The following is a 25,592-nucleotide window of genomic DNA, read 5'->3' as shown; positions in this document are numbered from 1 at the left end:
GTTTTAAGAATTAAGTGGGGCTTCCCTGGTGGCACAGTGGTTAAGAATCTGCCTGCCAATGCAGGGGACACAGGTTTGAGCCCTGGTCCACGAAGATCCCACATGCCGCGGAGCAACTAAGCCCATGCACCACAACTACTGAGCCTGTGATCTACAGCCTGCGAGCCACTACTACTGAACCCGTGTGCAACAGCTAGTGAAGTCCGTGTGCCTAGAGCCCGTGCTCCACAAGAGAAGCCACCACAATGAGAAGCCCACGCACCGCAACAAAGAGTAGCCTCTGCTCACTGCAACTAGAGAAAGCCTGTATGCAGCAACGAAGACCCAATGCAGCCAAAAAATAAATAAATAAATAAATTTAATAAAAAAAAAATTAAGTGAATCCATAGACTATATAGTGGTGCCTAACAAGAAGAATCAGTCATTACGTATTAGCAGTTACAATACTCAAGAGTAATTATTAAATATTTTTTTAAAAAGATTATTTTAACTGAAAAAAAGAAAGAACTGAAAGATGATGATGTCAGTAGTGACATCCCAAGGAAATTTTACATTCTTTGCCCAGATTTATCTTTGCTTCTGAGTTTGAACACATACACATTCACACACACATACACACACACCTGCTTTATTCAGTGTTTCCTCCCAAGAAAATTTACCCATCCACACATCTCCCCCCAGAACCGACACTAACCTGATCCTCCTACAACTCACGTCATTTGTAGGCCCCTTCAAAGCCTCAGTCAGACTCACCCCTGGAGCAGCTGGGCAACTCCGGCCCCCACTTGTTTTGGGCCTGGCATTCAACAGTGGAGGGTCCTTTCATGGCAAAGCCGGGCTGACACCTAAACCTCACGCTTTCACGTAAAGAAAATAAGCTTTTGTTCTCAGACATCCTTATTCCATTTTCAATGACTGGAGGCGTGCATTTATTAGGTGCAATGCACTGAGGGGGAGGGCCACTCCAGATGCCAACTTGGTTGTCTTCACTGGTGCAATATATTGACGGCTCACCCACGAGGTCAAACAGCTTCTGCCTTCTCTCTCCAAGATTGCAGCGATAGGTCACCACTGTTCCATATTGAAAGTATTCTCTGTCGGTGCTAATGAAATCTCCATTGGCGATGGCCGGGGGTGGCCCACAAGGAATGCCTGGGAAAAGGGACAGCAAGTTAAAACCTCAGTTTCTTAAAGTTATATCCAATTATGAATTTGGGTAACCAGTTTAAAAAATGATCAAAATGTCACTATTCAGAACACTTCTGCTCTTGTCTAATATTTGCTAATGTACAGACATGTTTTTACACAATCGCAGATTAGATAGCCACAATATTATGACCTCTGCTCTTCTCAATTAATGCTATTTCAATAAATGTATCCATATATTATTATAGTCCACATACTTCTCCTTTTAAGTGAGAAGTTATATGTTATTTAACTATTTTTAATTCAATTCTTTCTCTGTAGAGGGCATTTGGATTTATTCTATTGGTTATTAATATGGTATAGCATACAATATAGTCTATCAAATAAATAAAACCCAAAAGCTCTGGTACAACTAATAAAAAATAAACACAAATACACAATATTACACACGACAAACATAACAATCACAGATTCAGAAGTAATAAAAATAACTGAATGTGTATCTACTCTATGCTAATAATCTTGAAAATGAGGATGTTAGAAATGAAAATATATTTTGCCAATATTGACTCAAGAAAAGGTAGCATATAGAAGTGGCAAAAAATATATCAAAAACACTACTGCTGAAAAGGTATGAAGCACAGATAATCTTATCGACAAATTTAATCTAATATTCAAGTAACAGATAATTTCTAGGCACTTTAAATCATTCCTGAGCACATAAAATATTTCTATCATTTTTGGCATGAATATCAAAGTAGACATTTATTTAATTTTGCTTAAGAAAATATTTAAGAAGATGCATATTTATTGTAGAAAATTTATAAAATACAAATAAAAATCACCTTTAAGCCCATTATCTAGAAGGAATCACTATTAACTATTTAATGTGCAATCATTAATACACAAACACACATTTTTTTTTCTAAAATATCTTTGTCATCTAAGTAATATTTCAGAGTACAAACATACTAACTGATTCCATTTGAAAGTGTTCTCTCTCTTGTCAAATGCATTCCGGCATATTTTAAACTTTTTTTATTAGAACACATTCCGTGTACCTTTATAAGATTATTATTTTGTAGATTATTTCCAGAACATTGTTTGCAAATATGCACAATATTTAGATTCTTTTGAATTTTTCACTATCATAAAATAATAATATAGGCAACATCTGTACATCAATCCTCGCAGAAACCCACGGTGATTTTTTAAAGTCATGAACTGTAGAATTTCTGGATTAAAGGCTTGTGTACAGTTAAGGTTTTTGATACATACTGTGTACTGGCCTGTTAGAAAATTCATTACCACTTATCCTACTATCAGTTGAGTTGGAGAGTGTCGATTTCTTTTTTTTTTTTAACATCTTTATTGGAGTATAATTGCTTTACATTGTTGTGTTAGTTGCTGCTGTGTAACAAAGTGAATCAGCTATACGTATACATATATCCCCCTATCCCCTCCCTATTGCGTCTCCCTCCAACCCTCCCTATCCCACCCCTCTAGCTGGTCACAAAGAACCGAGCTGATTTTTTTATATTATCACCAAACCCAGGGTTATATCTTTATGTTCTTTGTTAATTTGCAACTGCTCCTTTCTCTATGTGCCCTGAAGTGTAGAAAGTTCATATTCCAAACAACTCATGGGAAAGATGGCATGTCACTGTCCAGACAAAGAATAAGAGAGCAGGGAGGGCCCACCGCTTGAACAGATGACCTGGGATTAAGAGTTGACAGACAGGAAGGAAGGCACTTTCACTAACCTTGTATTCATTTACTTCACTAAAGAGAACAATCTTCAACCTGGAAGGTGTTCAACCAACAAAAGAAGAATTTGGGTGCTCTTCTAAATGACTTCCAAACTATTATTTAAAATAAATTATACCCTAGGATAAGGAAAAATCAGGAGGAACTAGAAGCTTGGAACATTGTGAGCACCTTTAAGGGTAGGAGTGTTTTCTTCAAATATCAGAAGGATACTATTGCCAAAAGGGATGAAATTTATCCTTTGTAATTCTAGGGGCCAACTGTAGGATTGAGCATGGAATAAATGGGGCTAGAGATTTCAACTCACGTTCACAAATTGGTGGCTCTGAATCCCAGAAGACAGTATTGCCTGAGATAATACATTCAGCAGCTGAGTGACCAATGAGTTGATACCTGAAACCAAAAATGAAAAATAGGCATGCTGTACACATCCCATCAATTTCCTCAGCATGCATACATGCATGGCAAATCTGAAAGGCTACAATCTGAAAGAAGTTCAAGGACTAGCCTAAACTCCACCTGTTTTATCTGACTTTTCTTATTTCTCTTTTTCTATCCTCTCACTGTTGAAAGGAATATTTCCTCTCTAACTCCTCATGGCTCGCTCTGCTTCTTCATTTCTTGGTTTCATTTTGGATTGTACCCAGTACCTAAATAAAACAATACTTTTGTAGACCTGCCTGATAATTTTCTTCTTAAAATCTGTTTTTTCTTATATTATTATTGTTACTTAAGTTTCTTTTTGCATTTTCCTGATATACATAAATATACATATTGTATATTAACACTGCTATGGCATTTTAGTTTAGGCATGTTTCTTGTAAATACAAGATTTGTGATGCTTTTGATCCTATTTGGAAACTTTTGTTTTTCAACAGGGATATTAAACCATTCAAATTTACTGAACTAAATGGTATGGTTGATCTTGCTTTTGTCATCACTTCATAATGTTCCTTCATGATGTTCAGTAGTAAGCACATAGCAGTGAATACAGCCGATCTGCCCCAAATATAAGGGGGCTTATTTCTGGTGAATGAGATGGATATAGTCCATGCTATTCCTTTTTCTTCCCTCTCATTTGCTACATGAACCAGATAGGTGAACCTCTTTCAGTTGCTCTAATAATTTGGAAGCTAAATAACCAATTTTTGTTCCTTTGAAATTTCATTTCATGTGTTATATATTGAGTTGGCCAAAAAGTTCGTTCAGGTTTTTCCGCTACATCCTCTGGAAAAACCTAAGCGAACTTTTTGGCCAACCCAATACATACACAACACAGGTATTCAACCCTATTTTCTCAATTTTGGTGTCAAAATATATACAGTCTACCCATCTCCTATGTAATAAAAGTCTAGACTATGATTTTTTTTGCTTTCTTCTATTTTCTAGTTTTATGGATATATTTTATGACTTCAGAAATTGTTACTGGATTATGATTACATTGTCAAGTTTCACTTTTTAACAACTAGTTCTGTCATTGTATAAATTTTATAACTTTGTTGAAAATATTTGAACTTTTTCAAAAATTTGTTTTTCTTTTGTTTGACTTTTGGCAATTTTCTACCTCACCGGCATTTATCATTATCCTTTAAGAAAATACTTATGGATTGCCTGAGTTTATCTTTTTCCGTCTCCCAGGAAGTATGCTTCCTGTAAGGTACACAGGTGTGATTTTTAGGTCCTTGCTTATCCTTTACTGTACATCTGTAGCCTCTAGATGTGAATACTAGCTTAGCTCATTAGAAACTCCATCTTCTGCAATTTAGTGATGTGAAGGATCAATGTGATATCAATACAAATTAATTTCTTTTGCAGCTGTTATAGTTTATTAATTTCCTTTCTGCATTCTTGAGGTTTTTTTCATGATCCCTGAAATACAGATGATTACCTAGTGATGGCTAAATATGGGCTTATTGTTTTCCCTTCTGGAATTTTTGTTACATGTAATTTGAATCCCAGTACTCTTTTAGACATATCTTCTCTTTTCTCTTCTTCTGCATCCTTTTCCACTTAATTCTGGGAGAAGTTGATTAATTTATCTTCTTACCCTCTGCTTTAATTTTCTACAATATTCAGTGTGTTTATCACAGAAGTTTTCTTTAGTTTGACAATTGTGTTTTTTATTCATATGCAAACATTGTCTATTTCCTAACTAGTTTCACAGAAACAGCGTGCAACTGAATCTTGTTAAAAACGTAAACAGGAGATTTTTCTAAAAGTTTCTCTTATTTCTTAGAAGTAACTCTATTTTGTAAGAGGACAATTCTTCTGATTTTTCAGATTGCTCTTTTTACATTAATTTCCTGTAACATATCATAAGCTCAACGGTTTTCTATTTTATGCCATTGAGAGGTTCACTCTTATTCCGTAATACGTTATAAAGAGGGTACAGACAGAGAATTTATAGATTGTACTTAAAAATGCTCGGAGAAAGACAGAAGTGTTTAGATTTACTCTAATTTCACTTTGTCAGATTATAGGTACTATGATCTGTAAGGCCTTGGTTAGCAAATATGCTGAAGGCCACAAGTTCCTTTTCAGTGTTTATCATGGCAGTGCAAATTTAGCCCATATTCTCTAACTGGTTCAGCTGCTCCCACTGGGAGTGGGGTTGAGACTGAGCAAGGGTAAGCACCCTTGTGGGTGGGACTGCTGCCCAGTAAACACTTTATGTCTGACATTTTCACAGGGGACTCTGTTATGGGTTGAGCAGTGCACCCCCAAAAGTACGTCGAAGCCCTAGCCCCCAATCCCCATGAATGTGACCTTTTTAGGAAATAGGGCCTTTGCAGATATAATCATGTTAAGATGAGGTTATTAGGCTGGGCCCTAATCCAATATGACTGGAGTCCTTACAAAAAGAGAGCACTTTGGACATAGACCCACACAGAGAGGAGAGTGCCATGTGAAGACACAGACACAGAATGAAGATGGCAATGGGAAGACAGAGGCAAAAACGGGAGTGATGCGCCACACGCCAAGGAAGCCCTGAGGTCACCATAATCTGGAAGAGGCAAGGAGGGATCCTCCCTCAGAGGCTCTGGAGGGAACATGTCCTGCCTGCACCTTGATTTTGGACCTCTAACTTCCAGAACCTTGAGAGAATAAACTTTTGTTGCTGTTCTGAGATACCCAGTTTGTCCTACTTTGTTATGGCAGCCCTAGCAAACGAAGAGTGCAGTTACCTTATAAGATCTGCTTTCTACACAGTGGCTCCGTGGCCTTCCCCTTCTTTCAGCAATGTCTGCTCTGGGCAAGCGCTGTTTGTAGGGTTTGACTATGCCCTCGCCCCATTTTCTTCCTTTCTACCTGGTGAATACCTCACTTTTCTTGTATGTACTGTCCTGGTTTCCAGCAAGGAGACAGATTTCCCCTCAAATCTTGTCATACCTTTGTCCATTTCAATTAGGAGTTAAACACCTATGTTCAAGCTTCTTGAGAACAGATGGTAATAGCCTAGTCCTCTTTTCCAAGATAGGACCAGAAGGTAGTATCGCTGTCCTGGAACTCTTGAACCAAGAGATGGTCCTGCCCACTCACCCTCTATTACAAGAAAAAATGATTCTGGATCCGAACTGGGTGTCTGTATCTATGTGCACCACACCGTTCACAGGATCTGGAGGAGTATTACATGATTTACCTTGGGAAAGAAAGAGAATTTTGGAGCCAGGAAGAGTAATTTGAACTTTGGTTAGTGTATAACAAGTCAGTCCCCACCTGACTGCAGCTTTCTGAAGAGCACATGCAATTCTGATGGCTCTACAGGTTTTTTCACCTTGAGGAACCTCACCAGACTGCCTCGGGATAGCCACCCACTAAGCACCACTTTCAAAGAGACCTCCCCTCTAAATCTCTCCTATCTGTGCCTCAAATCTCTTATCTAAATATAAAGGTCATTTGTGGCCTTATATCCCACCAGTGTAAAAGTTTTTATTACCTCGTTATTCAAACAGTTTATGTCTCCTTACAGATTTTTTTCCTGATCTGGAGTAATTCATTATTCACTACCCCATAAAAAACATGGAGTTCTCCTGCAAATATTCCTTGAAACATTCTCAGGAGACAAGCATTTCAACCAATAATTAGGGGTGACCTACAAGACCAACTCTGACCTCCACCTATGTGAACATGTTTGACAAAGTTTTCTTATCTCTACAATTTGGAGAAATTAAATAAGATCCTAGAGATACTTTGACAAACATAGGAACGCTCCAATGCAGGGCTTACTCACGTTTACAGACATCTTTGGCACTTGACCACGTGAGGTTTTGTAGACACGTGATAGAGAATGACTTCCTGTGGTACCCAGGGCGGCATTCATACTTTAAAGATGTCCCAATGGGAAACTCAGATTCATTGGTCTGGAGTTTCAACTTGGCAAATTGAAAGTGATCTGGGGTGTTACAGTGACCTAGAGACCAAAAAATCAAGAACATCAGAGTTAACAAAAAGATACCCAAGGCCATTCTTCCTTTTCTCTTTCTTGTTAGATTTGATATCAGAACAAAAGAAACTTTTAGTTGTGGAAAGATAATTTCCTTGTAATCTTTGAAGGGAAAGTTCCATTAGCATGTGCCCATTAGAAAATATACTATCCGGAAGGCTATTTTGCTATCTGGGCATTTTACTCATATCATTTACTGTAAAAGACAGCTCCAATTCAATTTTTCACATTTTTAGGGAGACAGAGGAGTGTTTCTGCCCAGGTTACACCTGGTCTGGTTTCTTTGTACTTCAGTGTATCAAAACCCATGCTTACAAGCAAGAATGGACGACTCAAGATGTTTTTTGAAACTAGGAGGCAGCCACCACTTTCTAGGTGTGATTCCTAAGCTGGCTATTTCAACACAACAAGGAAATAAACAGCATCTCTTCAAAATAAAAACAACAACAAAACAAAAACAGAAACATTGTGTGAAGTATATATTGAATCAAATTCTAGCTTTAGCTCCAAGCCCCTACACCTAAAGCTCTAGGTTTGAGAAGTGAAAACTCACTTTGGATTTAAGTAGTATGAAATCAAAAAAGTGTATATGTTTGGAAAAATAGAAATCATTTCCACTTGGTTTTGACAATAACTTCTCTTTTAGTTTCTATTCCAGCTGTCCTCCACCTCCCTTTCAATTATTTTTTCAAAGAGTAAAAGCTATGCTAGAGCCAATTCTGCACCCAGATAATTCTCTGTATGAAGACTTGCAAACCAATTTCTCATTTCTTTAACATATAATTAAGTGATTTTTCTCAATATGAAAATTTGGCTTATTTTCAAGGTGGCTTCACAGGAAATACATCCATCTATATTGCCTGTTTCTTTTCATTTTAGAGCTTGAATATTAGCTATACTAGCTTCTAGTTCAAGGAGTCCCCCTTACGACTAAAATCTACTACCTAAGGCCAAATCACACATGAAGATGGTCTGGCAGGTCTCCAGTCTAAAAAATCTAGCTGATAAAACTAGGACTGCCATCTCAGCATAGGGTACTGGTGAAAAAAGTCATAGAACTTAGGGGAAGATTGCCTTTCACTTTCGATGTAGTGAATCTGAACTAGGTGTCTGTGTTTGTAAACAGGCTCATAGGGACACCCCAAGCTGAACCCATGGTGTTACAGAAGGAGAGTGAGGGCAAAAACGACTTCTGAATATCCATTCTTGGTCCCTTTCCTTTCAGAACTGCTCTTTTATTTCAGAGTTCCTCAGCAGTCAGTATGTTATGCCGGGACTAGGGTCACTTTGACAATTTACTTTCCCCTTCCTTCTTCATTGTCTGAGTGTGGGTGTCATAGTGGTATTGGATACCTTGGGATACCTTCTCCAGACCTTAGAAATAAACACTCTATTTTGCATTTTTCCCTTGAGTTCACATTGCTTTGCTTTTTCTTTCCACCAAAGAGGGAAAACTTTAACAGCTGAAATTAGTGCGGGGCTAAGGAGCAAGTAAGCCTTATCTTAACTTAGAACTTAGCCCATACTGGCTAAAAGAATCTTTGTGTTTTGTTTACAATGCAGCCCAGTTTTCAGAGAGAACACACAGTGGTCTCTGGACAAATAGGTAATTAAAAGCGATTTTGCCAGGCTTTGTTCTCTGCTGGTCTGTGCTTCTCTCCAAAACCTGTGAAGATGGTACAACTTATGCTAGTTAAGGTTCATAGGTATTTGCTTTCAGTTCCTATGCTTTGAAAACATTTTCCTTCTAATTCTAATTAGAACTAGAACCGCCACCCACTTCCTCCATCTCTTTTCACCAGCCCTCTAGAAGCAAAGGTCATCACAATCTTACATGTTGATGTATCTTAAAACCATTTATTATTGTTTTGGCATTTAACTGTATTGAGTGCACAAATAAACACCGCATTGTAATTACGGAAACTTGGAGAGTCTGGTTTAGATATTCTGAATCCATTTGGAATGTGGGGTAGCACGCAGTAACCTGGAGGTCCACAGCGAGGGGCAGGGCTGCTCCAAATTCCGTTCCCTTGACTGTCACTGGTACAGCGGATGGTGCTCTCCCCAGTGAGGCTGAAGATCATCCCTCTCTCTGGGTGCGGGTCACATGTGTAAGTGACTTCTTTTCCAAAAGGAAAGACTTCCAGAGGTTTGCCTGTGTGTCTCCCATTAAGGATATCAGGAGGATTTGGACACAAGATTTCTGGAAAGAAGGCAAAAGCTCTAAGTGTCATTCATGAGTTTTCACCACAGGTAATCTATAGTCATTGGGTGTTATAGTTGGTACTACCTAAAAACACTGAATGGACTAAGTGAAGTGAGATTTCAATCCCATGTTTTTTTAATTGAAAAAGTACAAAAGAATTTGCCTATCCTGAATCTTCCAGACTTTTAAGTTTTCTGGATGATAGAAACTTTACACCTTTAATTACGTACCAAAACTTTTAAAGAAGAAAGAGAATCTATTGGAGAGTAACTCATTCATTTAATCAACACATTGGGCACTTATTCTGTGTCAGCCACTCGTCAGGGCCGGCTAGATGAAATGGTGAAGAGCACAGATAAAGTCTCTGTTCTCCAGGGAACTTACATTCTCAGGAAATATTTCTACAATGTATTGCATATGTACTAATCACCTAATCATATGAAACGTTTCCTTAATAACTTACCCATAGTGACCATCAACCGATTATGACAGTAGTGCTGTCACAATGAATTGAAACATACATGGTTCATTGTAAAAACTCTAAATGATCCATACTGTTTTGTTATTTTTTTTTTGATGCATGGGATTGCTTATTATTATTTTTATTTCTTTACTTTCCGTCAGGATTCAGATTGTTACTTCTTTCTGGTATCAGCTTGTCTGTTTAAACAGTCCTTTCCTTATTTCTATTTAGTGTTTCTTATTAGGCTTGGGATTTGGAAGAAGCTACTTAAATTAGAAACAGTCATGAAAAGTAAGAGGAATAGTACAATCAGTAACTGAGCTCTAACCCAGGCCAGTGGACAGCCATTTGTCATGTTACTTCAGTGAAAGTTGGGTTTCTTGGATGACAGGATCTATACAGAAGTTATGTTTTTTTAATAAAGTTTTACTATAAAATGTGTCATAGGATAACTGAGCAGATTTCTTGCAACATAAACATTTTAGTAAAATTTGGATTAGTTTAAAATTTATATATTTTCCAATCTTTAGGATCAAGCGATGAGGCAAAGTCCTATCTTCTATTGGGGAAAATACAAATGGGTAGACTAGGAGAAATCAGTGGTGGCACTGCACATAGGAGACTCATTTTTTAATCAGCTCATTATTTCTGAATCTTTGCATAATTTATTTAGATGCAAATTTTGAGAGTTTAAGGAGTATTAAACTGCTCACCCTGCGTAATGCTGTTCCCCACTTTCCCCTCATTTCTGCATTGCTCTGACCTATCATCTCCATAAGATTTAATTTAGTTTCTTTCTTGTACATCTTCCCACTTGAGTATAAATAACATGGGACAGGGAATTTGCTCATCTTGTTCACTGCTATAACACCGGTGCCTGGAAGAACATCAAGCACATAGTATGTGCTCAATAAATAATTGAATGAATGAATGTTTCATATTTGTATATTAGCAAATAGACAGGAATATTGTAGATGACTTCACCTTGATGGCATAAAAAAGAAAAAGAAAGAAGGAAGGAAGGAAAAAAGAAAGAAAGAAATTTGTCAAAGCTTCACGTTAGCTAATCTCTCCTGATTCAGAGACAAACTACAGCAGGATTTATCACGTAAAACAAAGAATTCTAAATGACAGAGATTGATCAGATGGTTCTCAAAACACATGATGCACAAGAAAGTGCATCACAACAAATTGATCCACAATAAAATACTATTAAAATAAGCAACTATTTACCAATAATTCAGATTAGAAAATAGAAGAACCACGGCTGGGGAGGCCATGGGTCAAATTACCAAATAGATTAAAGGGAGAGATTGGCCTGAAGTGTTATCCCTTCTACTCACGTTCACACACAGGAATGCTGCTGTTCCAAAGGCTTTCCATTCCAACCAAGACACAGTAACTAGCAGAACTGCCTTTTAACTGGAATCTAAGGAAGAAAATGGTAGTGAACATGTGAGCTGCTTAAGCCAAAATGCCATTCCATTTGCAAAGATCTCAGCTTTTTGAGGATCTGAAACCAGCAGGTGGCAGAGGTTCAGAGGCCACCTCAATCTGGAAAAGTCACAGCTTCCAGTGAGGGAGAACAGCAAAGCACAGTCACTTGGCCACATAATATAGTCCCAGCCTAAGTTGAAGAAGGCAGTTGTAGCATAGCTGCCATCGCCGTGATCCTGGACCTAGGCTCAGAGAAATCAGTCTCTCACTGTGCATCCCACGGTAAAGCTGATAAATCTACTCATAGTCATTATGGGAATAAAACATCCTCCAAGTGATGACACTGGAACAGCTAGTAAAACAGCCCCCAGTTTGCATTGGACAAGCAGAGAATAGCTGGAAAGAGAACAACGATTGTTCTTTTGTCTCTATATTTGTGGTGGTTATGCAGAAGCCTCACAACAGCACGCTGGGCTACGGAAGAGTAAGCGTGAATGTTCTGGGGGGAAAAACGAAAGGAGATTGGAAACGACTCTTGTACAAAATTCTCCTAAATTTTATTTGGTGCCTGTCAAGGATTCTTTGGAACATTTTGAGATCAGGTACTTTGTTGCCCATGCTTGATACTTCCCATGTAGAGATGTGCATGCTGTGTAAGGTCAAGTGAATGACCTTACTTAAAACTTTAATATCAGCCACCATAATACCATTTCAGAGCCCTTGGCCTGTTATCAACCAGGTGATATATGACTGGATTAAAAATGCTTATTCTTATACTTTCTCTCTTATTACAAAATTCACTTTGGATGGTTAAAATATTTTCTGAAATAATTCTTAAATGATCTTATTTTTAATAAGATTTTTGTCACATATCAAACTTTTTCTGGAACTCTCCAAATTACTCTTTTTCTTTTATGCTTGGAAAATATGATTTTTTCACTTAATGTGTCACCTATGTATACTCTTAAACAGTAGTTGTATTTGTGTTTAAGCATGCCAGCTAATATACATTTCAGTTTTTCCTTCATATCTTATGTTATTAGTTCCACCTGTTCCTTACTCTTAACTTCCCATATACACTCCCCAAATTTAACATCCCTGAGTATTTCCTATTTTAAAAATCACACTAAACCTTGCCTTTTTGAATTAACCTCAGTTTCATTGCTCGGTAGGCCAGGCAAACTCACACTCACCCCTCATCACAAACGAAGGATACTTTTGCTCCAAGCTGAAAATTAAGTGGAAAGAGTACATGTCCATTAGGTAACTGGTCCAGGAAGTCAGCACATGATTTCACTAGGAAAAAAAAAACACACACACACAGGAGTGAGATGTTCCTGTGAGGGACAAAGAGACTGATCCACATACAAGATGACAGTATAGGCACCTGCACATTTGGGGGCTGACGGGCTCCAGTCTCCCTGGGGCGTACAATGCAGAGAAGCAGCCCCTCTGAGATCATAGCCAGGCTCACAGCTGTAGAACACTTCCTGCCCAGAAGAAAAGTTGTTCCTGTGGCTTGGGGTGTGTTTACCATGCGGGACTTTTGGAGGTGGCTGACATACTAGGGAAAGAGAACCAAAGTACTGTTAATTGTGTGAAAATAACTTTTCCTCGGTGGTAAACTGGCTAAGACAATCAACAGCATAAATGTATTTGTTTTTAAAAATCTGGTAGACTAACACCCTCTCGTTTTATTGATGGCAAAATTGAACAGAGACAGAGAGAGAGAGAAAGAGAGTCTTGTGAAAAGTCATAGAACTGATAGACTGCAGGACAGTAACTAGAACTGAGACATCTACAGTTCATGGTTTTCCATCTAAAGTACACACCCAAGATGACACAACAAACAGTTCCCCTACACAATTCTTCCTTTTATTGTTCACTTAGTACACAGTTGTTAGATTGATGGATTTTTTTTTTTTTTTTTTTTTTTTGCAGTAGACGGGCCTCGCACTGTTATGGCCTCTCCTGTTGCGGAGCACAGGCTCCGGATGCGCAGGCTCAGCGGCCATGGCTCACGGGCCCAGCCGCTCTGCGGCATGTGCGATCTTACTGGACCGGGGCACGAACCCACATCCCCTGCATCGGCAGGCCGACTCTCAACCACTGCACCACCAGGGAAGCCCCTATTGATGGATTTTTTATTTTATATTTTTATTTTTATTGGCACCACCAATTTATATCCACCTTTCTGGCATAAGGAAAGCTTGAGCCCAAATCTCATCCAACAGATTTCCCAATCACCTATCACACTCTGCTGTGACAAACAAGATTCATACATCTCTTCTCATCTCTTTCCAGCTCCTCTCCAGTGGTCACGCCACCTGACATGGGTTGGTGGAGAAGATAAGTCTCCTTTCTGCACTCTACAGGGCCAGGTCCTGCTTAACCATTCACTTCATTCCAATGAGAAGATGGGCAACCATTGAATGAAATCTTCTAAAAAACCTACAGCCCTCACAATGAGAGTGCATATTCCATACCATATGTTGTAACTGAGCCTCTGTCTCTTTATACAGTTGGTTTGAATTTAGAATCAGAATGCACTGGAATCTCCTAAATTATATAAAACTGTAGTAACATGAAAAGTCATTTCATTTTGGCTTAGATCAGGTCAGTTTCTCTCTCTGGCCTGTAGCTTTCTCAAGTATAGAATGGGGCATTGGACTAGAATAAATGACCCCCTGAAGGACTCTGTAAATACTCTGATGCTGTAGCACCCAATTTCAGGGCTCATCACCCCCCTGTTTGCCTTGATTAATAAGTGCACTGTGATGGGATCATTTAAGTGCTGTGCTGGTTAAATCTCTGTTGACTCCCAGCCTTACACTTCTGCATTCTCCTTTGACTGCTGGGGCCAGAAGCCTGAAAGTACAACTGCTAATCTTCCTTGCCAGCTGGGTCCTGGTTAAGCTCTGACAATTGGAGGCATATATACTAAATTAAAAGGTAGGAAGATGATAGAAATCATTCTTCTTGTAAAGGAGGCTCAGGAAGTGGCAACTGATGGCTCTTCCTTAGCAGCAGCAACATTAATTCTATCAATGCCAGTGACTGAAGGCTCCAGCAACCTCAGCTACGTTCTGGCAGCAGCAGCAGCTTCTGCAGCGTGAGCAGCTGGAGGAAATACATGCTCAGTGAGTGCAGGTGCCTGTGCTCTAGTCCAGGAGGAATGGCAGCCCCCTGAGCTCTGGGAACACTGCCTTCCTCCTTTTGCTCTTCCTGCCCTTTTAACACCTTTATATTCTCTTACCTGCACTAAATCCCTCACTCCTTGAAATATCTAGAGTAGCTTTCGATTTCCCTGGCTCTGGAGTCAGGTAGGCTTGGGTTCTTGTCTTCACAGAGTTAGTATCTATTTAATCTTGCACAGTTATCTAATCTCTCTAAGACTCACTTTCTCTGTAAAACATGGAAAGAATAGTAACTACCTCATGTCTTTAAGAATTAAGTGGGGCTTCCCTGGTGGCACAGTGGTTAAGAATCTGCCTGCCAATGCAGGGGACACAGGTTCGAGCCCTGGTCCACGAAGATCCCACATGCTGCGGAGCAACTAAGCCCATGCGCCACAACTACTGAGCCTGTGATCTACAGCCTGCGAGCCACTACTACTGAACCCACGTGCCACAACTAGTGAAGTCCGTGTGCCTAGAGCCCGTGCTCCACAAGAGAAGCCACCGCAATAAGAAGTCCGCGCACCGCAACAAAGAGCAGCCTCTGCTCACTGCAACTAGAGAAAGACTGCGTGCAGCAACGAAGACCCAATGCAGCCAAAAAATAAACAAATAAATAAATAAATAAATTTAATAAAAAAAAAATTAAGTGAATCCATAGATTATACAGCGGTGCCTAACAAGAAGAATCAGTCATTACATATTCGCAGTTACAACACTCAAGAGTAATTAATAAATTTTTTTTAAAAAGATTATTTTAACTGAAAAAAAGAAAGAACTGAAAGATGATGTCACTAGTGTCATCCCAAGGAAATTTTACATTCTTTACCCAGATTTATCTTTGCTTCTGAGTTTGAACACATACACATTCACACACACATACACACACACCTGCTTTATTTAATGTTTCCTCCCAAGAAAATTTACCCATCCACACTGCTCACCACACATCCTCCCCGCAGAACCGACACTAACCTCCCTATCCTCCTACAACTCACATCATTTGTAGGCCCCTTCAAAGCCTCAGTCAGACTCACCCCTGGAGCAGCTGGGCAACTCCGGCCCCCACTTGTTTTGGGCCTGGCATTCAACAGTGGAGGGTCCTTTCATGGCAAAGCCGGGCTGACACCTAAACCTCATGCTTTCACGTAAAGAAAATAAGCTTTTGTTCTCAGACATCCTTATTCCATTTTCAATGACTGGAGGCGTGCATTTATTAGGTGCAATGCACTGAGGGGGAGGGCCACTCCAGATGCCAACTTGATTGTCTTCACTGGTGCAATATATTGACGGCTCACCCACGAGGTCAAACAGCTTCTGCCTTCTCTCTCCAAGACTGCAGCGATAGGTCACCACTGTTCCGTATTGAAAGTATTCTCTGTCAGTGCTAATGAAATCTCCATTGGCGATGGCTGGGGGTGGCCCACAAGGAATCCCTGGGAAAAGGGAAAGCAGTGAATTAAAATAACTAGTGAGAGAAATCAAATGAGTCACTAAATTGTAACTATTTTTACCTTCATTATTTGCTTTTAATCTTTGCTAATAGAGATAAGTTTTTATGAAGTTGTAATTTAGGTGGACATAACTAAGTAGAATTTGAGTATATCTGGGTAAACATGAGAATATTTATGAAACTGTAGACTACTGGATGTTAAACATTTTGGAAAGCTAAATGATATAAATGGAAATATAAATTACTAATATTCATTAAAGCAGATATAGAAAGCTAGAATAGACCAAGAAACTTGTAAAAATAGAAGAAAAAATTTCACCTATAATTCTATCATAGTTTCAAGTAATATATACTTCTAAATGTAATTTCAGGTGTTTCCAAGAGGTAAAGGAGAGAACTTAGCAACCCATTTTATCAAGCCTAAGTTTGATATCATAATATTATACCCATGTAAAAGTGATCATATAGTAGTCCACCAAAAAAAAGCGAAATACACTTAAAAATTAGAAGTAAGACTAGTACATAGTTAGAAAAAATTGTGTTGTTCTAACACTATATAACTGGAACTAAGTAACATCATCCAAAATTCCAAAACACTTAAAATTAAAAATGAAAATTCTTTAGGAAGCTTCTGCTTCTGGTAATGGTAATCTCAATAATTCAAATCAAACATCACTCCACCCATCTCACCCGCAGAGAAAAAATGCTGGGTAAAATAGAAAACATACAGAATGCATCAGAGTGCTAACAAACTGGTTTCACAGAAGGTTAAAATCCAGGTGAGAGCCAAGCATTTGGGCTACTTTCCCCCCTGGGAAGTTTAGTTGAACCAGGAGGGGGCATTTGATACCGAAATTAAGAATTTGGATAAGATTAGTTGCAGTTTAGACATAGTTGAAGAAAAATCAATGAACTGGAAACTAGGACAGAAAAAAATATCCAGGACACAACACAGATTGACAAAAGGATCGTAAATAGACAAAAGAGTAACAGAGGAACCATACGTAGAAAGATGTTTAAAGCATTTATTGCCAGAAGACCTGCAATACAAAAATGCTTAGAAAGAATTCTTTAGGCTGAAGGAAAATAGTGTCACATAGAACTGATAGAACTGCAATATGGAGGAAGTGTAACAGAAAGAGTTAATGTGTAGATAAATATAAGTAAATACCACTTTTATAAAAGCAGCAACTATACTGTCTTGTGAGATATATAATATATGTAAAAAAAACAGTAGAAAATGGCAGGAGAGCATCAATGGAGTTAAACTGCTATGGTTCTTGCATTGCTTGGGAAGTGGTAAAGAGCATTATTTATAATAAATTAGATTATATAATTATAATAGGTTATAATTAATTAGATTATAATAAATCAAGGATCGACATTGGAGTCTCTAAGATAGCATTAATAAGAAAATAAAGTACAGCTAAAATGTTCTTGAGGAGAAAAAAATAGAATAATAAAAATACTTGATTAATTTTAAAATGTGAGAAACCTATAACTAACTAACCTATAACTATAGTTAGTTTAAACCTAACTATATCAGTAACTATATTAATCTGAAATGTCCTAAAAATTCTAATTAAAAGCAAAGATTTTCAGACTGAATGAAACAACAAAATCTGAGTATATGATGTTTACAAGAGATCTATTTTATTTTATTTTATTTTATTTTTATTTATTTTTTGGATGTGCTGGGCGGCTTGTGGAATTTTAGTTCCCTGACCAGGGATTGAACCCAGTCTCTCAGCAGTGAAAGCACAGAGTCCTAACCACTGGACTGCCAGGGAATTCCCAGGTAAATTTTAAATATAGAACAAAGAATGGATGAAAGTAAAAGATTTGAAACATATGTAATACAAAAACAGGAAACAAAAAAAGAAGGCTGGTGTATCTATATTGAAATCATACAAAACAGATTTTAAGGCAAGAAATATTATGAAAGGTAAAGAGGGACACTTCATTATGATAAAAGAGTCAATTAAGCAGGAAAATATAATAATTCAAAATTTTCACGTATGTAATAACATAGCTTTTAAATTACATAAAGAAAAATCCCTATAGCTGATAGGAGAGATAGACAAATCCAGTTATATTTGGTGATGGTAGCAGTTTAAATGGTGATTCCCTAAAAAGATATTCCATGTCCTAACTCATGGTATCTGTGAATGTGAACTTATTTGGCAAAAGAGTCTTTGAAGATATAATTAAGTTAAGGATCTTGAGATGAGATCATCTTGGATTAACAGAGTATATCTTCAATCTAAAGACCACAGTGTTTGTAAGAGACAGAAGGGAAGGGGACACACACACAGAGGAGAAGGCAATGTGCAATGGCGGCAGATATTGGAGTGATGCATCTATAAGCCAAGGAATGCCAAGGATTGCAGCAGCCACCAGGGGTAGGAGAGAGGCATAGGACAGATTCTTTCTCCCAGGAAAAGGAACCAGCCTTGCTGACACCTTGATTTTGGACTGCTGACCTCTGAACTAAGAGAGAATAAATTTCTATCGTTTAAAGCTACTAAATTTGTGGTAATTTGTTATGGCAGCCCTAGGAAAGTAACACAGGTTATTTTACAAATTCCCATCAATAACTGAGAGAACAAGTGGAGGAAAAAAAACACAGTAAATCATACTTTCCTAAGAGAAATTTATAGAAAATGACATAAAACACTACACCTTCTTTTCAAAGGCATATGTAACATTTTACCAAAACTGTCCATATTCTGGGCTATAAAACATGTTTCAAAAAGTTTCAAAGGATTAAAACAAAAGAATGATAACTAAAAAATCTCCAAGTGTTTGAAAATTAAGTAACACACTTTAAAATAAACTATGGATAGAAGAAGATATTAAAAGGAAAATTAGACAATTTTTCTGTATCATGATAATGAAAATATGAAGATTGTGGGAAGCAAATACAGCACTTTTGGAGAAAAATTTACAGGTTTAAATATATCTGTTAGAAAAAAATAAAAGCCAAAACAAAATTATCTAAGCTTCCATATCAAGAATTAATGAACAGAGAACACCAAATTAAGCTCAAAGAAAGTATCAGAAAGGAAATAATAAATCAGAAATCAATAAAATAGAAACTAGTTATACACTACAGAAGATTAAGTTAAAAGTTGTTTTTCAAAAAAATCTTAGAAAAAATTTTAAATGCCTAGTAAAAGTAATCAAGAGAAAGAAATTTTAAAATGTTACCATTATCAAGAATTAAAATAGAGATATCAGTACAGACCCCATACACGTTAAAATATAATAAGAGGATATAATGAACAACATTATACCAATAACTTAGCAAATGTAAATGAAATACATTCCTTAAAAAGCACAACATACTAAAACTTATTAAATAAGATATTAAAAATATTTTAAAAATTTAGAGCTATTGAAGAAATTAAATCAGTAATTAAAAACCTAACAACAAAAACTCACATCCAGATTGCTTTACTGCTGAATTATTGCAAAGATATAAAGAAAAATAATATTAATGTTACATAAATAATTCCAGAGAATAGAAAAGAATGAATACTTTCCAAAACATTTTATAAGACTAGCATAATCTTGATGCCCAAACCTGACAAGGACATTAAAAGAAATAAATAAATTAGAGTTCAACATCTCTTGAGAACATAAATGCAAATTTTCTAAACAAAATATTAAGAAACTGAACACAGCAGTACTTACAGAGGATGGTATAATGGTCAAAATAGGAATTTCATTGACTAATTTAAAAATATTAAACCAATCTTACAATACTTGAATAAAAAAATATTAGCAATCACACACACACAAACACATACACCACACACAAGATAATCATATATAACACATCATGACCAAGATGGATTTATTCTAGTAATTCAAAGCTGGTTAGCTTTCCAAAGATCAATCAATGTAATACAAAACATCAACAAAGTAAAGGAGAAACAGGTATGACTATCTCAATAGATGCAGAGTGATAAATTAGAACACACATTCATGATAAGTCTTTCAGCAAATTAGATAGCAAAAGGAATTTCCTTAATCTGATAAAGGATATCTGCCATATATTTACAGGAAATATCATGCTTTATAATGACTATGTAAAACCAATATTATCTCTTCCATTCGACATTGTATTGGAGTTTCTAGCCAATGCAATAAAATAAAAGAAATAAATAAAAGATACAGGAAAGGAAAGAATTTAAAAATATGATAATTATTCACAAATGACATGATTGTTTATGCAGCATATCAAAAAGAATAGGCAGATAAACTATTGAATTTAAAAGAAAATTTAGCAAAATTGCTGGATTCAAGGTCAAATGATTGCATGTTTAAGAAATACACAATTAGAAAATAAAATTTTGAAAAAGATATCTAGGAATAAATCTAATAAATGATGTTCAAGACTTCTATAATGTAAACTGGAATATATTAAGAGAAATTAAAGAAGACTTCAAAAATGGAGGGATATATCATGTTCATGAATTTAAAACTCAAAAATGTAAATATGTTAATGGTCCACAAATTGATCTACTGAGTCAATAGAAACCCAATACAAATTCAAGCAGGATTTTTTTTGTGTGTGTGTGTGTAAACTGACAAGCTGATTCTAAATTTTATATGGAAATGCAAAGGGCCAAGAATTATCATGTAAATCTTGAAAGTAAATGGTTAGAGGATATGAGCCACCAGATATCAGTCTTAATATAATTCTATAGAAATGAAAACAGTGTAGTAAATAAACCAAAGCAAGAGAAGCTCTCTGGAATGAGATTCACATATCACATCACCTGACTCATGGGCATTGTGGTATATAAGGAATGGTCCTTTTAAATAAATGTTATTAGATTAATTGTCTATCCAACAGGGGAAAAAAAACACAAAAAATGAATACTTTGACCATACTCCACACCATACAAAAAATAAATTTGAGATGAATCACAGACTTAAACATGAAAAATAAAATGATGGGCAAAGATTTTTTTTAAGTAGAACAGAGAAAGCAGTAACTAGAAAGGAAAAGACTCATGAATTAGACATTATTAAAATGTATTTCTATTACCAAGGACATCATTAAGAAAGCAGAAAGACAAGTTATAGCCTGGAAGAAAATTTTTGTGTTACATTTATTGGAAAATCTGAGAATATGTAAAGAACTTCTACAGAACAATAAAGAGATACACAAACAGGTAAACATTGGGGAAAAGTTTTAAACAGGCATTCATAAGTGTATGAAAAGGTACTCAGCATCAGTCATTAGGAAAATGCAAATTAAAAACCACAATGAGCCACCAGAATAGCTAACATTTAAACAATTGATAAATAACAAGTTTCAAAGGATGTGGAGCAGCTGGACCTTTCATATGCTTCTGGTGGAAGTGTAAATTTGTACAACCATTTTATAAAATCTTTTGGCAGTATCTACTAAAACTGAATATATTTATACCCAGCAATTCCACTTATAGAAATATAAACAATTTATATAGGTTTGCATGTATATAAATATGTATAGATTTGCATATATATAAAGATTCTCAAACTTATATAGATTTGCATATGTACCTGTAAGAAATACTGCTGATATTTAAACAGCTGAATTTACAAATTAATTAAATACAATATAGCAATAGAAAAGATCCAATTAATCCTACATGCACCAACATGGATGAGTCTCCTAAGTATGACACTGAGCAGAAGCTGGACACAGGAATACACATCTTTTTGTTCCTTTAATATAAAATTTAAGAAGAGGCAGAGCTAATCTTTGGTGATAGAGGGCAGAATAATAGTTACTTTGGGAAGATAATAACTGAGAAAGGGCAAGATGGGGAGTTTGAGGTGCTGATAATGTTCTATGTCTTATCTGAGTGCTATTTACATGGGTGCGTTCACTTTGTAAAAATTCAATGAACTGAATTAATAAGATTGTGCACTTTAATATATGTTAAACTTCAATAAAAAGTATACACAGTGTGAAAAAATTGTTGGGAGAAAAAGACCATCTAACAAAGTAAATTCCAGGCCACAAGGCTTTATTGATGAACTATTTCAAATATCTAAAAAAGAATTAACGCCAATCTCACCTAAACCCTTAAAGGGAAACAGATATATGGAACACTAGCAGCTGGCTTTATGAGACTATCATAAATTTGATACTAAAATCAGATAAAAACATTACAAGAAAGAAAATTACAGTCTAATCTCTAAAAAATATTAAGAATGGAGTAATAGAAGTGTTCTAAAATTAGTGGTGCTGGTTACACAAGTATGAATATACCAAAAATCATTGAACTGCATACTTTAAAAGGGTAATTTTATGGTATGTGAATTGTGTCTCAAACAAAAGCATATTAAACAACTAATAAAAATTATAAAATATTATGACCAAGCTGATTTATTTCAAGAATGTAAAATTGGAATTTGAATCAGTTTGTCTTTCAAAATTTCTTAGCAATGAAGAGCATAAGGGAACTTCCTTAATCTGAAAATGGGTAGCTACAAAAAAACCTACAACACATACCAGATTAATAGTGAAATATTTGATTGAATCTTTCCCTTTGAGATGGGGAACAAAACAAGGATGCCTTCTAGCCCCCAATGTGAAATGTTACACTGGTGGTCTACCTAGTGAAAGAAGGAAAGGAAGAAAGAAAGAGAGGAAGGAAGGACGGAAGGAAGGGAGGGAGGGAGGGAGGGAGGGAGGGAAAGAGGGAGGAAGGAATGAAGAGAGTTCCCTGGTGGTCCAGTGGTTAGGACTCAGTGCTTTCACTGCCATGGGCCCAGGTTCAATCCCTGGTTGGGGAATTAAGATCCCAGAAATCATGTAGCATGGAAAAAACAAAAATCAAACAAAAAAAAAACAGAAAGAAAGATAGAACAAGGAAGAAAGGGATAGAGAAAGAAAAGAAAGAAGCAGGAGGAAGAGGAGGAAGAGGGAGGGAGACAGAAAGTTTGTAGTTATCTACTGTTTTTGTACAATGTCATCAAGGCTAAATTGGAGCTAGTTTTCCCAGACTTACTTTGTTTGTATGGTTCTAGGTTGGGGTTAGAGTTTGAGAAATTGGCATGAAATGCAAGGTAGAAATGAAGCAACAGCTGTTCCACTCTGAAGGTCATCCTTGGTCAGAGATGGCAAGGGGACAAATGCACCAAACAAACGGACAGGTTCCCATTTGTTCTTGCTCTCCTTATTTCTGCATCCAGCTCTCCTTAACTGCTGGTCCTGCTTACCTACAGTGATTCCAACCCAGTCTCAGATGCTTCACTGTGAGGTTACAGAAGCAGTAGTCATGAAGAGCAAAAAACTTTTATAGATTTCTAACACCAGCCCTCTTCCCAGTTCTACCCCAGCAGTCAGATGTGCTTAGCTTCCTGAAAGCCCCAACTCCAAGACAGCTGGTTAGTGATTTTTCTGATCTTTTTAGAGCAGCTTCTCATGCAACTGGATAAAGTTTAATTCCATAATAAATCTCTTATTTCATAATACCAATAGTAGTTCTGCTTCCATATTTGGACCAAAATTTATCCCAGAGTAACAGAAGAGTCTGGGATTGGTTCTTTGATACGACTGGATTTAAAGGAATTAACATTGCCCATGAAAAAGGGCACACAAGTAGTTTATGGAGCGTAGAGAAAGAAGATCACCTCAGTTAACACCCACAGACATCTACAATCAATCGAAGCAAGGTTTTGGGTGACCAAGTGGTTGCTGTCCTAGAACATTTTAAGGAAGGCAAATAATGGAGTTGGTTGTGTACTTCTAAGTGCACCAGAGAACTTAAGAGAAAGAAAATTGTGAGTACAAAGCTTTAAATTCCTGCTCAAGGTCTGGATCTGGAAGCTTCTACATCTGCCCTAAAAGAAACACTTGTATCCTGTAGCCACAGGGCCAAGATTCCTGAAAAACAAACACACCACCTAATCCTGTGGCTGAACTGCAATGCAAATTGAATTCACAATTTCAGAATCTCTTAAGCTAAAGTTTGGGCATTGATTAGAAAAAGAAAGACTCTGAAAATTGAGATGAAGATATATGGAAAAATTCTAATGAAACAGAATACCTTGAACCTGGAAATTCTGCCGAGAGAAGACCTTCAAGATGGCAGAGAAGTAAGACATGGAGAGTACCTTCCTCTGCACAAATACATCAAAAATACATCTACATGTGGAACCACTCCTACAGAACACCTACTGAATGCTGGCAGAAGACCTCAGACTTCCCAAAAGGCGAGAAAATCCCCACGCACCTGGGTAGGGCAAAAGAAAAAAGAAAAAACGGAGACAAAACAATAGGGACGAGACCTGTACTTCTGGGAGGGAGCTGTGAAGAAGGAAAAGTTTCCACACACTAGGAAGCCCCTTCACTGGTGGAGATGGGAGGTGGGCATGGCAAAAGCTTCAGAGCCATAGAAGACAGTGCAGAAACAGGGGTGTAGAGGGCAAAGTAGAGAGATTCCCGCACAGAGGATCAGTGCTGACCAGCACTCACCAGCCTGAGAGGCTTGTCTGCTCACCCGCCAGGGTGGGTGGGGTCTGGGAGCTAAGGCTCTGGCTTCGGAAGTCAGATCCCAGGGAGAGGACTGGGGTTGGCTGCGTGAACACAGCCTGAAGTGGGCCAGTGTGCCACAGCTAGCCAGGAGGGAGTGTGGAAAAAAGTATAGACCTGCCTAAGGGGCAAGAGACCATTGTTTCAGGGTACACAAGGAGAGGGGATTCCTTCCCTGTCTGCCCACAGAAGGCAGAGCACCGTCTAAACAAGCTCCAGAGACAGGCGTGAGCCATGGCTATCAGCTCAGACCCCAGAGATGGGCATGAAATGCTAACACTGCGGCTGCAGCCACCAAGAATCCTGTATGCAAGCACAGGTCACTATCCACACCCCACTGGGAGCCTGTGCAACACACCACTGCCAGGGTCCTGTGATCCAGAGACAACTTTCCCAGAACACACAGTGCGCCTCAGGCTGTTGCAACACCACGCTGGCCTCTGTCGCCACAGGCTCACTACGCATTCCAGTTATAACTACCGTACCCCTCCCTCCCTGCTCCAGCCTCAGTGAGCCACTGCCCCCTAATCGGCTTCTGCTTAAACCCTGTCTGGTCTGGGTGGGAACAGATGCCTGAGGTCAAGCTACATGTAGAGGTAGGGCCAAAACCAAAGCTGAACCTCAGGAGCTGTGCGAACAAAGAAGAGAAAGGGAAATTGCTCCATGCAGCCTCAAGAGCAGCGGATTAAATCCCCACAATCAACTTGAGGTACCCTGCATCTGTGGAATACCTGAATGGACAATGAATCATCCCAAAATTGAGGCGGTAGACTTTGGGAGCAACTGTAGACTTGGGGTTTGCTGTCTGTGACTGATTTGTTTCTGATTTTTATGTTTATCTTAGTATAGTTTTTAGCACTTGTTATAATTGGTGGATTTGTTTATTGGTTTCATTGCTCTCTTCTTTCTATTATTATTATTTTTCAATTGCAATAATTTTTTTTTTCTTAAATTGTTT

At 37.5% G+C, this 25,592-nt stretch overlaps 2 protein-coding genes across 2 annotated transcripts in view; both read right to left on the bottom strand.

Moving 5' to 3' along the window:
* Window positions 1-7,352, bottom strand: part of CR1 (complement C3b/C4b receptor 1 (Knops blood group)) — an 86,784-nt gene extending 79,432 nt beyond the window's left edge. The window contains exons 1-4 of the mRNA XM_070043669.1: window positions 7,145-7,352; window positions 6,454-6,553; window positions 3,221-3,306; window positions 754-1,152 (exon numbers count right to left, since the gene is read on the bottom strand). Coding sequence (XP_069899770.1) covers window positions 754-1,152; window positions 3,221-3,306; window positions 6,454-6,553; window positions 7,145-7,349 — 790 coding nt within the window. The 5' untranslated portion in view covers window positions 7,350-7,352. The remainder of the gene's footprint in view (window positions 1-753; window positions 1,153-3,220; window positions 3,307-6,453; window positions 6,554-7,144) is intronic.
* Window positions 7,353-9,204: 1,852 nt separating this feature from the next.
* CR1L (complement C3b/C4b receptor 1 like) overlaps window positions 9,205-25,592 on the bottom strand; it is a 36,446-nt gene continuing 20,058 nt past the window's right edge. The window contains exons 4-7 of the mRNA XM_070045035.1: window positions 15,677-16,075; window positions 12,657-12,759; window positions 11,370-11,455; window positions 9,205-9,560 (exon numbers count right to left, since the gene is read on the bottom strand). Coding sequence (XP_069901136.1) covers window positions 9,205-9,560; window positions 11,370-11,455; window positions 12,657-12,759; window positions 15,677-16,075 — 944 coding nt within the window. The remainder of the gene's footprint in view (window positions 9,561-11,369; window positions 11,456-12,656; window positions 12,760-15,676; window positions 16,076-25,592) is intronic.

This window comes from Globicephala melas, chromosome 1 (genome assembly GCF_963455315.2).
Source record: "Globicephala melas chromosome 1, mGloMel1.2, whole genome shotgun sequence".
Lineage (NCBI taxonomy): Eukaryota > Metazoa > Chordata > Mammalia > Artiodactyla > Delphinidae > Globicephala > Globicephala melas.
The sequence above is the reverse complement of the archived record's forward strand: the minus strand, read 5'-3'. Positions and strand labels throughout refer to the sequence as shown.